The sequence below is a fragment of the Mustelus asterias genome, chromosome 15 (genome assembly GCF_964213995.1).
Source record: "Mustelus asterias chromosome 15, sMusAst1.hap1.1, whole genome shotgun sequence".
Lineage (NCBI taxonomy): Eukaryota > Metazoa > Chordata > Chondrichthyes > Carcharhiniformes > Triakidae > Mustelus > Mustelus asterias.
This window is the reverse complement of record NC_135815.1, coordinates 78,501,486-78,520,178: the sequence shown is the minus strand read 5'-3', so window position 1 is coordinate 78,520,178 and position 18,693 is coordinate 78,501,486. Positions and strand designations below refer to the sequence as shown.

General features: G+C 38.7%; 1 protein-coding gene and 1 pseudogene across 2 annotated transcripts in view; both read right to left on the bottom strand.

Moving 5' to 3' along the window:
- Positions 1-18,693, bottom strand: part of sos1 (son of sevenless homolog 1 (Drosophila)) — a 251,367-nt gene that overhangs the window by 22,188 nt on the left and 210,486 nt on the right. For both annotated transcript variants that reach the window (XM_078230163.1, XM_078230164.1), the window contains exons 11-17: positions 9,206-9,287; positions 8,319-8,441; positions 5,939-6,042; positions 5,608-5,830; positions 4,873-4,992; positions 3,791-3,953; positions 98-215 (exon numbers count right to left, since the gene is read on the bottom strand). In XM_078230163.1, the coding sequence (XP_078086289.1) occupies positions 98-215; positions 3,791-3,953; positions 4,873-4,992; positions 5,608-5,830; positions 5,939-6,042; positions 8,319-8,441; positions 9,206-9,287 (933 nt within the window). The remainder of the gene's footprint in view (positions 1-97; positions 216-3,790; positions 3,954-4,872; positions 4,993-5,607; positions 5,831-5,938; positions 6,043-8,318; positions 8,442-9,205; positions 9,288-18,693) is intronic.
- LOC144504914 (U2 spliceosomal RNA) lies at positions 10,493-10,712 on the bottom strand (annotated as a pseudogene).

The following is an 18,693-nucleotide window of genomic DNA, read 5'->3' as shown; positions in this document are numbered from 1 at the left end:
CTGACTACCAATGCAACAAGAATCATGTGACATATTTATGTTATATTATGGCTTTTCATAACATCAGTTACCACAGAAAAAGGGTCACAAAGCTTACCAAAGAAAGGCACACATGGAGGGTTGATGGATCTGAGTTTAGCCAAATACTTTTTATAGTGATCTTCACTCAATTCATGAGCCTCTTCTAAAATTTTCTTTTGTCGACTTGGTATTTGCTATGAACGTAAGAAATGAAGAATATACGCTTAGTAGGCAACACTGATAAAAATCCATTTGTCCATCAATCAACTTGTTCACTTTCGTCCCCACCAATCTACAAGCCTGGTCAATACTGAATTTGGACTTGATCCAATTGCTATTTGAATGTTTCAATGAATAATTTACTGTGCTAAATTCATGACATATCCATTAAGTTGATGACCAAGTACGAATATGTTATTCTCTAAGCCATGGGCAAGTTGTGGTATCTTGATTTATCATCATGACCTCTAGTTTTCCAACGGGACAAAACACCCTTCTACTTCCCCAAATTCTTTCCATTGCCCCTTATCTTAAACACAGTGACCATAGCTGTAAACAGTATTCTAGATGTGTGACCATTAAATTTTAAAAGTGGTCAGTAATACTTCCTTTGCTACTCATTCTGTGGAACAACTTGGGCTGAATTTACATATCACCTTTAATGTGCTACAAGGACTTTCCCATTTTGAAGTGATGCTAAAGATGGCACGTAAACTGAATCAATGGTGCACTTGAGTAGAGTAGATCTCAAAAATGACAGTCTACCTCAGCACCTAATGGTTTCAGAGTCCAAATATAGATCTTAGACTGTAGTATAAATGCTGCCTTCTGCTGCTCAGATCCCAAACAGCAAAGTTCAGCAGTGTTAAGGAGGCAAAACTTTAACTAAGATTCATCAACTAGTTATCCCTTCTGTGACAATGTTCAGAATAAATCTCATGTTTTCAAATTACAATCGCACTAAAGCATTGACTGGTTGCATGGGTCACAATATTACATTATCACTACCAAAGGATTTCCCACACTCAGATTGGGTTTTGGAGGTGTCACTGTAAATAACTCTTCAAATTTGAGAAGTGTTCCAGTAATTTGCTCTGTATTTGATTGCTTGTGTTTGATTACACTTTTACTTCAAGTTGAATTGAACTGAATGTTTCTATTGATATTCATGAATCTAACATCCACCACAAATTTTATTCAGCAATCTTGTTATGTCACCAACTCATGTTCTATCCTTCATAAACTTGAACTTATCCAAAACTCGGCTGCGTATGTTCTAAGTTGCACTAACTCCTGTTCACCCATCATGTTGGCCTAAATTGGGTCCCAGATCAGCAACACTAAAAATGTCAAATTCCCTCTATAGCCTTATCCCGTGCTATTGCTGTACCCTCATCCAGCTCTACAAACCTCTGAATTGGAGTTCCTTTCATCCATGATTTCCTTGTGCCTTCAGCTGTCTAGGCCCCAAACTCTGGAATTATCTCCATAAGCCTCTCTGCCTGACTCTACTGCTTTAAGGCACGCCTTAAAACCAATCTCTTTGACTGGGCTTTTTGTCACCTCTCCTAATTATCGCACATGACAATGCCAAGCCATATTTGATAACACTTCTTGCAGCACCTTGGGCAATTTGTTTATTTTATGGGGGCTTTATAATTGCAAGTAGATCTTTAAAATATTCTGAAATATTTACAAACTCTGAACTGTCTTAATTAGAATTATTATTCTTTATTAAAAGCTTGTGAATTGCTTCCTCTATAATTTATATTTTAAAAATATAAGCATCAAGCAAGCAGTCCTCTATTATTAGGATAATTGGAATAATAAAAATAAATTTGAATTTTTGGTCAGCATGTTCCATGGTCCAGACTGGAAACCTGCCATCTGGGCAACATGAGCTTGCATCCATCCATCAAAGGCTGCGTAAAAATTTACTTTTATTGAAGCTCAGCTTAGTTTTACAAAATTCAAACCATGTTTTCTATGATATCCCCTATGACTTAGTAATGTCAAAAAACAGCTAAAACGACATACATAATTAACTACAGACTATTAACTGCATTCTTTGAATAAAGGGTTATTATTCATTAATACAAACTTTTATTTTGTGTATGGCATTTTTCACACTCACTGCACTATAATCTAACAATTAGGCATGTTCGCTTTAGCAACTGCATTCCTTTGAGACTCCCCACATAGTAAGTATTGTGTCAAAACTTGTATTCTCTCTGTGTGGAAATGTGTTTCTTCCATAAAAGAAAATGTGGGAAGGGCAGTTTGAGTGAGTGTCATATACAGGAGCAACTGAAATGACAATATTCAATTATTTTATTTTATCCTTCTTATAGGATTTGATTTATTATTGTCACATGTATTAGTATACAGTGAAAAGTATTGTTTCTTGCGTGTTACACAGACAAAACATATCTTTCATAGGAGAACCTTCTTTTAAATTGACCCGAGGAGCCTTAAAAATGGCTGCCAAAAGTCACCTAAGCTTTTTGCAACCTCAATGTTTGTCAAGCTTTTGGAAGGCTCCAAGTGGATTGCAAACAGACATATCCAGACACATGAAGGCCTTTAAAATTCAATGTGCATTTCCACAAGGGTAAGCAAAAACTCACTGACAATGGCCTGGAGGTGTGAATAGTTCTTTCCTACCTCACCCAACCTGGAAGAATGGGAGCCATTAAAATTAATGTTCGAGATATTTGAAAAATTAATTACATTGGCTAAAAGACAATAGATGGGACTATGCCCAAGACCTGGAGCATCCCAATATCTAATGTGAAAGCATAATTTGACAGTTCGGGAAAACAGCTATTTTGAGTTTTGAATTGTGTGGAGGCTGGCTGAGAACAGCCATTTTATGCAGAGAAAGAACAAGGACAGACATCATCCGAGACAGTTCTTGCCCTGGGAGGGCGAAGAGGGCATTCAGAAATCAACTGCTGTTCTGTTATAAAATGTCATGGCAATCGGCAAATGCCATAACCACAGAACTGCTGAGTCCACCTACAAAGGCAATCTCCAACTATTTGACTACATAGCTGCCGAACACAACTCTTCGCCTTCAACCCTTCACTCCAGGCAACCAACACTTCAACATGAAGTCACAGGCCCGCAACAACATCTTAAAGAGCTGATGTGAATTTCATACTTTTAAGCATCTTTTATCCTCATCTATGTATCTATGTATTCAGTTAGTAACTTTATTTTTTTATTTTAAATAACTTACAGCAGTGTTTTGTAATAAACTAACCGTTATCTTGTTCAAAGAGTAAAGCTTTGCTGCTGGTTATTTTTAAATTGAACCACTTACATGTTATAAGGGGGCTAACATACAAACACACACAAATTCAGCTTGGTGGTTAGCACTGTTGCCTCACAGTGCCAGGGACCTGGGTTTAATTCCCGGCTTGGGTCACTGTGCGGAGTCTGCCCGTTCTCTCCGTGTCTGCGTGGGTTTCCTCCGGGTGCTCCGGTTTCCTCCCACAGTCCGAAAGATGTGCTGGTTAGGTGCATTGGCCATGCTAAATTCTCCTTCAGTGTACCTGAACAGGCGCCGGAGTGCGGCGACTTGGGGATTTTCACAGTAACTTCATTGCGAGTGTTAATGTAAACCTATTTGTGATACTAATAAACCAAACTTTAAAATTCTTAGCTCATGGACCACTTTGAAGAAGCACGTTTTACGTGGTCATGGCACTTAAATAAAGTTTTCTATTTTTCCAAGCAATTCTGCGCATCTGGTTGAACTACATACCTCAAATGTGTGATCCAGTCTATAAACAGGAGATGAATTCATGGCACTGACCACCTCCAAAACTCCGTTAAAATTGTTTAGTTCTTGGAAAACCTGCAGGATCTCAATTATTCGACTGACAACTGCTATTCTTTCCTCCAAGTTTTCAGTTTCTACTATGCATCTGAAAATTAAAAGATCCATAAACTTATCATTTATGTGTATCGCAGTCTGAGTAAACACAAGGGAAAACTTGAAGCAACACTTATTTAAAGCTTGGATGCTATAACTTTGACCATCTGCTTATTGTCACAGAATGTTTAGAAATTGGCTTATTTTAAAGCTGAACAGCATATGACTGAAAAATAATTGTTGGAAAACAATAAATCTCTTCAAGATTTTCAGAAATAGAATATCACCCGAAATGTCCAGCAAAACTTTCAGAATGACCTCACTAAAAATTCATCTCAAACAATATTATATTCTATGCAAGCAGAAGATTCAACGTTCATTGAAAACCATAAATTGATCTTCATTCAAGGTGGCACCATTAAAAATATTTAGGATTTTAATATTGACTATTAACCACTTTGCTTGAATATTGCTGAAGGGAGACATGTTGCCAAAGCTTTTCATCTTGCATTCATCAACGCATTGTTTGAAATTAGGCATTCTTGGGTTTGTCCTGATGAATATAAAACAAAGGGTTTTGGCAACATGACTCTCTTTTCAGCAGTATTCAAGTTCCGTACTACCAACTGACAATTATATTTTTATGAAAATAACATCAGGTTTCGAATCAGGTTTTGGTAGCAAACATAACGTATTACTGTTTTATACGTACACAGCACTAACTAAATTCAGAATTATACTTGCTTCAAAATAATTTGGCAATGTAGCCTTTATACCATGCAGTCTCCTAATCAACAACAAGGAAGGCTGCATTGACTTTTCAGTAAGCAGAATTCTCAGTATAATTTGGTCTTAATATTAATAGTAACATACACAGTGTCACTTTATCCAGCCATAACCTCAAATTTTACTTTTTCTGATGTATCCCCTCCATTCATGACACACTCACAAAATACACATCAACTCCTTACTTTTCAAACCACAAAGTGAGATTAGTAGTGTGCCGTATCATCTTGAGGAGGTTTGAAGAATTTATTTCTTTGTCGTCCTTTGTCCATACACTTCCTACTAGTTCTGAAGGCTGGACAGCTCTAAAATCCAGATACACAAAAACATGAACAATTTCTATGCTCAAGTGAAACTGGTCAAATTCCTTGGCAAGATAATTTGAAAACCACCAACAGGTCATTAAACTTCAAATATTAAATCAACAGTTCAAATTTTATCAGTTAATTTTTGTTTGGTAAATCTTCCAAAAGAATTTTCACCGCTTTAAATCATTACTACAATCAACTATATAATTAATTTCTTAAACAAGCACCTTGTCTAGAAAAATGTTGGTTAAAACTTTAATGCTCTACTAAGTTACCAATGAGTATCTGGGGAAAACATCACTGCTTTCAACTCTTGAATTCATAATAAATATTTGACCAGAAAATTATTACTAAATCAATATTAAACTTTGCAAAGCTAAAAAATCTGGTAGAATTGTTTGTATTATAAATATACTGTTAAAAGTGACAGAAATTATATATTCCAAGTATGGAAATGATCCCTTTTGATAACTTCAAAAATTTAATCATACAGCTGTAAAATATTGAAAATGTAAATATCATGTCTACAAAAGTTTATTTGTTCATAACAAACTCTTTACTACTATTTAACATGGGGACATTCACTTTCAAAAGCATCAGAAAAGTCATTACCTGTAAAGATCAGATTCTAATAAAGTTAGCTGTCGTGCAATTTCTATTGGATGCAAAGTTAGGAGGTCAAATGCTTCAACTTGACCAATTCTACTTATGTGCCATTCTATAGAAGGGGGCAAACTTTCAAATGTGATCGCATGCGATGGTCCATTTGCTTGTGCCTGTTTTTTCCTCAAGATGATTTTACTGATAGATTCAACCCATTTCTTCATGGCTTTACCTGCATCACAAAACAGTATCAAGTCACTGAAATCACACTCCATTAACAAAATACTGCAGCTTTTGTATATTTATATTTGCAGATTTGCTGTAGTTTAGGTCTCCTCACCTCTAACCGTCCCAATGAATTCTTCTAGTTGATATAATAATTCTGCATCTCTTTCAAAGTCATAGAAATGATGTTCCACCCAGTGTCGACATACATTCAGAACTCTGAGAGAATGCAATAAAAGAAATTTAATCCAGTTCTCACATGGAGATGCTCAGTTGGTGGCGTAAACCTATTCCGTGATATTGCATTTAACTGGCTAAGAATTTGCTAAGGTTCACATTTTGGCAGTTTAAAATATTAGCACACTTCTAAGACATTTATGTAACCGAAGATAACACTGAGACAGAAGGCTGTCGAAGTCCCTCCATTAATTATGTAATCTACATCAAAACTACAGTGCAAAACTAATAGAGTGATGCATCGTGAGATGTGTCTTGCTTCAAATCCACCTTTTCTGGTTGTTCATACATGAAATATAGGGTGCTCATGGTATCCAACATATCTGTCTAAACTAATGCAACATTTATCTCATGCCCTTTTGAAAGTCTGAATAATTGCTTTCATTATTTTCAATTGCGACTGTTAACCTGACCACAATCTTAACAATTATTCACATTATATTAACTGAAATATTTATTTTAAGGTTAATTTCCCCATGAAGCTCCTCATTTAGGGATTTTAGTTTCATTTTACCTTGCATTGCTTCCTGATTATGAAGTTGAATCAGACCCAAATGTTAATGTCCCACAATATTTGAAGTTTGAAAAAACAGATGCTGAGGCTCAAAGTTCTAAATCCAAGTACTCTATGCACAGGTCTCCAGCCCACCAATGACTGTAACCATTTGTTATTGAGCCATTAATGAAGAATATATGTGATGATACTGTGCCTTTAAGAAATGCATTTATATCATGGTTCTGATGAAGGGTTTGCTTAAGAGTCCGCTCTGTTTAATTGGTGCCGATCTGTCTGCTCATGCTGAGGATGTAGAAGAAGATCTTAGATATTGGGGTGTTAGTTTTAATCTGAGTGAATGCAGTTTTGTTTATTTTTGGTTTGTCCCCTGGGGTTTCAGAATATGGTTTGATTAGGTTGATTGACAGAGACAGAGTCATGTGCTAATGGGAGGCACTACGCTTACAGAGACAAGCAGGCAATTTTCTGGTTGGGTCTGCAAGGAGCAGGAGGCCTTTTCTTTTTCTTCTCACTGCAATTGGCTTTTTAGGACCTACCAGAAAATAGTATCCCTCTCCAGAGGTGTTCTGGAGGTTTGAGGACCAGCAGCCCATTTACCAGTACATAAGCCTGTTTGCTAACTGAAGATGCGTTTATGCCAATGAGGAATATTGCTTAAATTGGAACTAATAGAGATTGGCAAGCAGTTAAGAATCGTGTCTTGTCATGTTTCAATTGATAATAGTTACACTAACTTTTTTTGTCATAGTTAAACTGTATTGTTAAATGAAGTTAAACTTCCTAGTGAGTCAATAGAATCACACCTGGAGTGAAACACCTTATTCTCACACTAATGCCACAATCAAAAATAGCTGGGGTCTAGCCTAACTTCAGAATATGCCTTGGAGTTTTTGATGTGGTCCCTAACATGTAACATAAATCCTGATGGACTCCACTTTTGAAAGCTAGGGCTAAATTGACCAATCAAGACATTGGTGATTTCACAAGGTAACATAAATAAACTTGAAAGTAGCTTCAATTTTAGTGCAACAAAGTGACTACCATCATCAAACACAATATATACATGTAACGCTCTGCTGATAGTCACAGCCTTTCGAAATTAAAAAAATGGGCCTGAAGTCCAAATCCGCTGGAAGTAAAGGAGAAGCAATTCCCTAATAAGCCTAAAATGGCACCTTAAAATACCCTAATGATTCTAAATGAGACTGTTATGGTAAGAAACTGGAGGCCCTGAAATATGGAGACTATTAATTTCTAATTATCAAGTGAGGTTGCAAATGTTTTAACATAACTGCATTGCAACTATTCGTGGACTTTTATTAACATGCCAGGGCATGTGCAAGTGTTATTTCTTTCCTTGATTGTGAAAGATCAAGCATCATTGACTACCATAGCTAAAAGTCATTATCCAAGCTAAACTAAATAATTTGTGATAGAGTGGGAAGTAGTTTCACCACAGGATGAAAATTCCCAAATTGTTTAGGGAACAGAACACTAGATGAAGCCTGTGGTTTCCTGGCTTGCTGCTACACCTCAGGAATCAGAATGGAGCAGACATGTTGCCAGCCATGGATGCCAAATGTCTTCATTTACAGGGCCTCATCGTCAGAATTTTTTAACTGTAGAAAATGATACAATTTTACATCTGATTTAGCATCTTGTTGAAATATATCACTTTAGAAGTTTCTGAGAATACTAAGGCATCTCATTTTTTAATGCAATATTATAAAATGCTGCTTACCGAAGCTGCACAGGTTGAACATACTCTTTCCTAAAACGTTTCAATTCTGCACTAAGAGGCTGGTCACCATGCTCCATTGCATTCCGATCAGCTTCTGTAGGCTCAGGTTCTGGAATCTCAAATCTGACATTAAATGCAGTACAAAAATATAAAATCAAAATATGTACATTGAAATGAAGTGTTATAAACATTGATAATTGATTTGGTCAAATGAATAAGAGGGCAGAGAACTAACATTTTACATCAGTAATAAACTCCATAAAATTGTAAGCTGATAGCAAACATAACTAAATTTGGCTAGTAATCAGAACATACTTATCCACAGAATAAATTTTGTACTGACTGAACATTGTGCATGCCATGCCTGTAGTCACCTTCATTAACTTTCTTCTCTCTCACTATTATTCTGCACTTGTGAATCCATCAGATGGCACAAAACAATTCTAGAATTGCATAGAATTTTACAGCACAGAAAAAGACTATTCAACACAACAGGTCTATGCCAGTATTTACACTCTATACAGTTCTCCATCCACCTTACTTCAGCTCACCCTATCAACACATACTTCTGTTCCTTTCTCCTCCATGTATTTATCTAGCTCACCCTTAAATACATCCATGCTATGTGCCACAACTTTCCTTGTGGTAGCAATTCCAACCCTAATTTGTGAAATTGTGAAATTGTCAGCTTTCTTCAACAGTATATGTGGTTACTTTAAGCTTTGAAAAGTTGGACATTTGTGTAATTCTATTTGTTACATTTATAAAAATACTCAGCTCTAGACTGTTTTTGGTCTTGCACAAATACAGAGGATATATTTTTTACTTGAAACTTTTATGGACAAATAATAAATTGCTTTAAAAAATCATATATTACAACAACATACCTTTCAATTAAAAGACTTAGCAACTCTCGGGGCTTGCAGAAGGACCGATATGTTGTAAGGAATGTTCTAACAAAGTTTGGGTCTAGAGAAATATAAAGTATTTTGAGCATGATTCTCTTAACATGGTACCTCTAAAAGAAAAACATTTTCTTTTCCTGAAAATAAAAAGATGCATTAATTTGCCATGAAAAGATTGCTTCCAAATATTTCAGTTTAATCAGTTCCATTACATGATGCCTCAAAAAATCCATTGCTTCAAAAAAAATAGAAGAAAAATGACCAGTTGCCACACTTGATGTACACTCAAATATATAATTTATACACTTTTTATTCATTGGATGTCGGTGGCTGGGCCAGCAGTTGTTGTCCATCACTACCTGAAAACTGAGTGGTTCTTAGGTGATTTCAGAGGGCATTTAAGAGTCAACCACACATATGAAGTCAGCTGTAGGCCAGACAAGGTAAGAATAGCAGATTTCCTTCCATAAAGTACAATAGTGAACCAGATGATTTTTTACAACAATGATTTCATGGTCATCATTAGACTTAATTCCGGATTTTTATTGATTTCAAATTTCACCATCTGCTATGGTGGGATTTGAACCTGGGTGCACAGAGCAATACCCTGGGCCATTGCTTCCCTTTTGTCCTTTTCTTTTCAGTGTACCTTTTTCCTCAGATCATTTAAGAGTCTGCAATACACCTTGGATGCAGACAGTAGATGTCAAAACCAAACATAATTTTGATTTCTGTGAGCAGGTGGCCTATAAATTCTGTTTCTAGCGTTCATTCCACAACATTTTGTAGGTGGCAGAGCATGGTGAGAAGGAGAATAGAGGTTTAACCGTGCATCTCAGATTCCTTCTATGGAACATAAACAATGAAATATCTAATATTTAGTTACTATCAAATAATTAAATACAGCCTGCAGGTACAATGAAATTTAATATAGATATATGATGATTCAAGATAAATCTGTCCTCCAATGACCAAAATAAATGATCAAAGAATGCAACAGTAGCAATGAAATAGCATAGCACTCAGTATTGTGAAGCTGTCTTCAGGTTGGTAATATTAGTGCCACATGTCCTCAGTTTTTACTTGCTGTGTTCCATGTCAGACTTTTAACAAGAGCCAGCAAAGCCACTAGTGGAATTTTAAACATTTTTAAAAATACTTTTCCAATTCAATCAAATCAAATCCAATTCAGAGTCTCAACAAGTTGAGACATTTCAGATCCAGGCTGACAAGACAGGGCGAGCGACCAAACCACCCTGTCCTGGGCCTGATCTACATGAGCCAAGCTGATTGGAGAAGGGGGAGGTTCCTCCTCCAAGACTTGAGCTCATTTGCATCTTAGCCAAAAGGCCGAGATGCTGCTTTAAAAAATTGCTTCATATGAAACATATGAAGCTTCAGTGTAACCTAATGACCTCAACCAAGTGCGGCAGACCATGGGCTGCCGACCATACTACACTTGATCTTAGCCAAAAGGCCGAGAAGTGATAATTTAAAACATTTATCCTTTAGACAGCTGAACTAGGTTCCTTTTCTCTGCTTAATGCCCCAAGACATTCTGACTCATGTTAGAGTATCAACAAATCATTTGAGTGAATACTAGTTTTATCTCCCAGCTTTTCACCTCACCAGAATATTTCTACCTGCTTGCTACTTAAAAAATTATTCAAACTAATAAGATATCAATCATTAAACCTGCCTTCTGTGAACAGACTGTGATCCACTTTGCAACGTTATTTAGCTGTCCACCTATAGCGAATACATCAGTGAGCAAATCATTCGAATAATGAATAGCTGCCTCTCAGCTAGGTGAATCCAGTAATCCACCCCCCCCCATCCGCAAAAAAAATCAAGTTTAGTAAACAGGCGCAGTGCTACTGCGAAATTTGCTCATATGTGACTGTCCAAGGGATGCTGAAAAATGCTGTGTTGTTCGCCCCAATATGAGGTCATTAGGTGCTTTTGTCTCTCCTTTCCTAGTTTGTGTGCATTTTCCTCAAGATGTCACTGCTGCTTAACGCCTACCTTTGAGATCACGGGGCTGCCGGCCTGCCTGCAGCAGCAACACAAAGCTGACGTCTGATTTGTAAAGTGACAGCGCAGTGGACATCCTGGTTCAGGTCTTGTGTCTATGGCAGTTTGACCAGAGCGGCACCAAAACTATGGAACCGCCCAACGAGCTCTGCAAATCAAAACAGCAGATATACGTTTTCATAAACACGTTGGTTTAGTTTTCAAACTGCTTTTAACGCTGACCATCGAACTCTGAACATCGTGGTGCCAGAAACTCCCCAACGGTCAACTTTGATTCACGGATGTCAAAATGTGGCACTTTATGGAGTCATCAGTGTTGGCACCAGGTGTCCACATGGCTGGTTCAAAGAGAATTTAGCGCTGGATCCATTCAAACATCCGGATTGGTGGGCTTGGTGGAGCTGTCTCTTGGTTTGTTGAGAATTTGAAGTGTGCACGCTGCCGCAGGATAGGGGGCCTGAGATTGGAGAGGATTCTAATAAATATGCTGTGTACAAAAAAAAGTACATATTTTCTGACTTCTGTTAATCTTTTGTGCCTGGCCCCTCCCCCCAAGGAAGTGCATGGGGTACACTTAAGCCATGTTTTATTTACTCTGTAGCACTCTAAATTTCAGGTCACTGGTCCTACGACAAAGGTGCACAATGCACACATCTATTTAAAATCCAAACAAAACACTTTGCAAACAGTAGATCCAAATCTCTATAAAGATTTCATCGCAAAAACCGTGACACTATTTTTTCGATCCCCTATCTCTGCAACTTAGATCCTATTTACCACCTGATTTAGCCCCATCTATACCCAACTGCACAGGAAAATATTTATTTCAGCACACAACAAACCCTGTAATCTTCAGCATGTTTCCAAATATTTTATTTGATTCACTTTAGCATAATTAATATTAATTGTTTTGACAAAATCTCTTCCACATATTTACTACACAGCAGAAAAATAAATCTATTTAGTCTTGCTTGACAGCAATTTCAAACCTCTCATTCTGCATTCATAGTTGAATGTGTCAAATAGCTGTTCATACCTATACTTCCCAGCAGTTTAGTGCCTGAATCTGGTTTCTATTTCTCCAAAGAAAAGTGCAGCTCTAAGACGCTCCTTGTACCTATAAACTCTAAATTCAGAATAATCCTAGCCGGTGTCATCCAAGCATCAACATCCTTTTGAAGTAATAATGTGCCAAAACTGCACTTAATACATCAAGTGTGGCTTCAATAGGGTTCTTCTTTCAAACTAGCAGTTTTTTTCCCCTTACCAGAACCAATACTTCCTCTGGAGATCGACTCAGATCTCACAAATGGTGGTACGATACTAACTAGCCAACTGAATTTTTGGGATGACTGTGAATGCACATCTTCTATAGAGAGAAGAGTAATCTTCATCTTGTCAGATCTATTTTATAATTGCGTGGGGTATAACTTTCTTTGTACATACTCCAAAGATGTCAGGTGGATTGGCCATGCTAAATTGCCCCTTAGTGTCCCAGGATGTGCAGGTTGGGGGGAATTAGCGGGTAAATATTTGGGGTTACGGGGAACAGATCTGGGTGGGATTGCCCCTTCGTGTCAGGGGGATTATGTAGGGTTACAAGGATAGGGCCAGGATGGGATTGTTGTCGGTGCAGACTCGATGGGCCAAATGGACTCTTTCTGCACTGTAGGGATTCTATGGCTCTATATATGTTACATGGAAAATTAGTCTTGCCTTTCGGGTTTTTTGGGGCATCAAATTATTTAAAGAACATGAAATAGTTTATGTTGAAACGCAACATGCAAATAGGTGTGGGCATCATCCCATTGAAATAAACCTCGTAAGATCTCAGTCCTTTCACATGGTCTTATGTGTACTCAGGGAATTAAGGGATTAGGGACAGTGGAGTATGGTGAAGTTCAAGTATATCAGCTATGATCTTGTTGAATAACAGGACAGTCTTGAAGGGCCAAAGAGCCGACTCCAGCATCAATTTCCCACGTTTTAATGTCCTACATGTCTTGGGCAATCAATCTCACTCAGACCGCCCTTTTGATTCTTTCACTGCAAAAGACCACAGTGAAACCCAATAAACCAGAATGTGTATAAGTATAACAATAGATTTTTAAAAAATAGTAAATCTAAATGATCAAAGAATGAAATAGTAGCAATGAAATAGCACAGCACTCAGTATTTTGGATCAGAAAAAGAACAGGATGGGAATGAATTTTTGTCCAAGCAAATTAATTTCTTTCAATGAAGAAATACATAACTGCAGTAATGAATCCAACATTTGGGACGTTGGGATTCTTTGGGACCAGTGACCATAATTCCATTAGTTTTAAGATAACCATGGAGAATGATAGGTCTGGCCCAAAAGTAAAAATTCTAAATTGGGGCAAGGCCAATTTTGATGGTATCAGGCAGGAACTTTCAACAGTTAATTGGGGGAATCTGTGGGAAGGTAAAGGGACGTCTCGTAAATGGGAGGCTTTCAAAAGTGTGTTAACCAGGGTTCAGCGGAAGCACATTCCTTTTAGAGTGAAGGGCAAGGCTGGTAGAAGTAGGGAACCCTGGATGATTCGGGATATTGAGGCCCTGGTCAAAAAGGAGGAGGAGGCATATGATATGCATAGGCAGCTGAGATCAAATGGATCCCTTGAAGAGTATAGAGGGTGTAGGAGTAGAGTTAAGAAAGAAATCAGGAGGGCAAAAAGGGGACACGCAATTGTTTTGGTGGATAAGGCAAAGGAGAATCCAAAGAGCCTCTACAAATACATAAAAGGCACAAGAGTAACTAGGGAGAGAATAGGACCTCTTAAGGATCAACAAGGTCATCTATGTGCGGATCCACAAGAGATGGGTGCGATCCAAAATGAATATTTCTCATCAGTATTCACTGTTGAGAAAAGCATGGATGTTAGGGAACTTGGGGAAATAAATAGTGATGTCTTGAGGAGCGTACTTACAACAGAGGAGGTAGTGCTGGAAGTCTTAAAGTGCATCAAGGTAAATAAATCCCTGGGACCTGATAAAGTGTTTCCCAGGACACTGTGGGAGGCTAGGGAGGAAATTGCAAGCCCCCTAGCAGAGATATTTGAATCATCGATAGTCACAGGTGAGGTGCCTGAAGATTGGTGGGTGGCAAATGTTGTGCCTTTGTTTAAGAAGGTCTGCAGGAAAAAACTTGGGAACTACAGGCTGGTGAGCCTCACATCTGTAGTGGGTAAGTTGTTGGAAGGTATTTTGAGAGATAGGATCTACAGGCAATTAGAGATACAAGGACTTATCAGGGACAGTCAGCATGGCTTTGAGAGTGGAAAATCATGTCTTACAAATTTGATTGAGTTTTTTGAAGGGGTAACCAAGAAGGTAGATGAGGGCAGTGCAGTTGATGTTGTCTACATGGACTTTAGCAAGGCCTTTGACAAGGTACCACATGGTAGGTTGTTGCATAAGGTTAAATCTCACAGGATCCAGGGTGAGGTAGCCAAATGGATACAAAATTGGCTTGATGACAGAAGCCAGAGGGTGGTTGTAGAGGATTGTTTTTCAAACTGGAGGCCTGTGTCCAGCGGTGTGCCTCAGGGATCAGTGCTGGGTCCACTGTTATTTGTCATTTAATGATTTGAATGAGAATTTAGGAGGCATGGTTAGTAAATTTGCAGATCACTCCAAGATTGGTGGCATAGTGGACAGTGAAGAAGGTTATCTAGGATTGCAATGGGATCTTGATCAATTGGGCCAGTGGGCTGACGAATGGCAGATGGAGTTTAATTTAGATAAATGCAAGGTGATGCATTTTGGTCGCTCGAACCAGGGCAGGACTTACTCAGTTAATGGTAGGGTGTTGGGGAGAGTTACAGAGCAAAGAGATCCAGGGGTACAGGTTCATAGCTCCTTGAAAGTGGAAGGTACAGGTGGACAGAGTGGTGAAGAAGGCATTCAGCATGCTTGGTTTCATTGGTCAGAACATTGAATACAGGAGTTGGGAAGTCTTGTTGGAATTGTACAAGGCCACACTTGGAATAGTGTGTACAGTTCTGGTCACCCTATTATAGAAAGGATATTATTAAACTAGAAAGAGTGCAGAAAAGATTTACTAGGATGCTACCAGGACTTGATGGCCTGAATTATAAGGAGAGGCTGGATAGACTGGGACTTTTTTCTCTGGAGCGTAGGAGGCTTAGGGGTGATCTTATAAAACAATGAGGGGCACAAATCAGCTAGATAGTCAATATCTTTTCCCAAAGGTAGTGGAGTCTAAAACTAGAGGACATAGGTTTAAGGTGAGAGGGGAGAGATATAAAAGTGTCCAGACGGACAATGTTTTCATACAGAGAGTGGTGAGTGTCTGGAACAAGCTGCCAGAGGAAGTAGTAGAGACAGGTACAATTTTGTCTTTTAAAAAGCGTTTAGGCAGTTACATGGGTAAGGTGGGTACAGAGGGATATGGGCCAAACGCAGGCAATTGGGACGAGCTTAGGAGTTAAAAAAAGGGGTGGCATGGACAAGTTGGGCCGAAGGGCCTGTTTCCATGCTGTAAACCTCTATGACTCTATAACATACATTTCCATTCAACATTCATACACAAACAGGGAAATATATCAAAATCAATAATGGTGATGGTCTAATGAAGTACATCAACAACTTGTATTTATATAGCATCTTTAATGTGATAAAACATCCAAGTGCTTCACATTATCAAACAAATTGACACTGAACCATAGAAGGCTTCAGAAGGGAGGTAAACTTAAGCCATGGCAGGACAATTCAGTTACGTGAATTGTGTACCCTGTAATATGTGGCAAGTTATGGACGCTATTGGTGGCCTCAAAATCACGTGTATAGTAAGTATCACCAGCTGCAGAAACTTGAGCTCTGGGTTTTGGAGCTCGAGCAGCAACTTGAGTCAGTGTGGCACATCCACAGGACTGAGAGCTATGTGGATAGCATGTTCAGAGAGGTGGTCATATTGCAGCTTCAGAGGCTGGAGATGGAAAGGGAATGGGTGACTACTAGGCAGTTGAAGAGAACAGGCAAGTAGTGCAGGAGCCCCTTGGGATCCCGCTCGCCAATCGGTTTTCCATTTTGGATACTGATGGTTGGATCCTCGGAGGAATGCAGTCAGTGACAAGTTTGTGGCACCACAGGTAGCTCTGCTGTACAAGAGGGGAGGAAGGAAGGAAGGAAGGACAGTAATAATAAGAGGGTTCATTAGTTACATGGCTGTAGACACGACTCCAGGATGGTATATTGCCTCCCTGGTGCCAGGGTCAAGGATGTCAGAGAGCGTCTGCAGGGCATTCTTTTGGGGGAGGGCAATCAGCCAGAGGTCGTGGTCCATGTTAGTACAAATGAGTTAGATAGGAAATTAAATAGGGTTTAAACTAGATTGGCAGGGAGAATGAGAACCTGAGGGAAAATTCAGAGCAGAGAACAGTGGGTGGAAAAGTAGCAAGTGACTCTTAAGTACAGAAGCAGCACAGGTTAAAAAGTGCACAGCACAGAAATTCAGCAGTGTTATAAGGTATATATGTAAATACATGGAGTATAGCAAATAAAGCCAGTGAACTGGGGACACAAATAAAGTAAGAAGTTTAACAACACCAGGTTAAAGTCCAACAGGTTTATTTGGTAGCAAAAGCCACACAAGACACAAATAAACACATGGCAGCATGATATCATTGCTGCAACGGAAACTTGGCTTTAAGTGGGGCAAAAATGGCAACTCAACATCCTGGATATAGAGTTGCCAGGCAGGATAGAGGGAGATAAAAAGGTGAGGATATAGCATTACTGGTTAAATAATCAATTACAGTTGTGAGGAGGGTGGTGTACTAAATCATGCATTAAGCAAGGCCATTTGGATTGAGCTCAGAAATAAAATAGAGGCAGCCACACTTCTAGGAGTGTACTATAGACCTCCAAATATTGGAAAGGAGTTAGATGAGCAAATATGTTGGCAAATGTCTGAGTGCAAAAACAACAGGGCAATAATAGTTGGAGACTTCCACCACCCTAATATCAACTGGGATATGAACACTGGTGAAGGTGGCATTTGGCATGCTTGGTTTCATTGGTCAGAACATTGAATACAGGAGTTGGGATGTCTTGAAGTTGTACAAGACATTGCTAAAGCCACACTTGGAATACTGTGTACAGTTCTGGTTACTCTATTATAGAAAGGATATTATTAAACTAGAAAGAGTGCAGAAAAGATTTACTAGGATGCTACCAGAACTTGATGGTTTGAGTTATAAGGAGCGACTGGATAGACTGGGACTTTTTTCCCTGGAGCTTGGGAGACTTAGGGCTGGTCTTATAGAGGTCTATAAAATAACGAGGGGCATAGATCAGCTAGATAGTCAACATCTTTTCCCAAAGGTAAGGGAGTCTAAAATTAGAGGGCATAGGTTTAAGGTGAGAGGGAAGAGATACAAAAGGATCCAGAGGGGCAGTTTTTCAAATAGAGGGTGCTGAGTGTTTGGAACGAGCTGCCAGAGGTAGTAGTAGAGGCGGGTACAATTTTGTTTTTTAAAAAGCATTTAGACAGTTACATGGGTAAGATGGGTATAGAGAGATATGGGCCAAACGCGGGCAATTGGACCAGCTTAGTGGTTTAAAAAAAAAGCGTGGCATGAACAAGTTGGGCCAAAGGAAAAAAAACTGAAGCTGGGTAAGTAGATGAAGTAGCAGTGGGAGACCATTTTGGAGGTAGTGACCATAAAACAGCAAGATTTAGCATCCTTATGGAAAAGGACAAAGATAGAACAGGAGTAAAAGTTCTAATTTGGGGGAAACAAATTTTACAAAGTTGAGCGGTGAACTGGTGAAAGTGGACTGGACACGGTGACTAGAGGGAGAACAGTGTCAAATAAGTGGGAGACATTCAAAAGCGAGATTCTTTGGCACAGTGCAGACATGGCCCCACAAAGAAAAAGGGCAGTATTGCCACATCTAGAGCCCCCTGGTTATACAGAAGCATACAGGGTAATATAAAGCAGAAAAAGAAAGCTTTTGACAGTCATAAAAAGCTTAATACTGTAGAAAGCCTAGTGGAGATAGAATGTACTGGGGTGAAGTAAACAAGGAAATTAGAAAAGCAAAGAGAAGATATGAAAAAATATTGGCAGGTAAAATCAACGGAAACCCAAAGATGTTTTACCAAACATTAAGAGCAAGAGAATAACTAAGAAAAGGGTAGGGACTATCAGGGCAAACGTGGCCATTTATGCGTTGATGCAGGGTTCTCAATGAGTACTTTGTCTCTATCTTCATTAAGGAGATGATGCAGCCATTCTAATTAAAGAGGAGGAATGTGAAATATTAGATAAATAAGCATGATGAGAGAAGAAAGTATTGGAGGGACTGACCAATTCTCAAGGTGGATAAATCACTAGGACCAGATGGATTATATTCCAAGCTGTTAAAGGAAGCCAGGGAGGAAATAG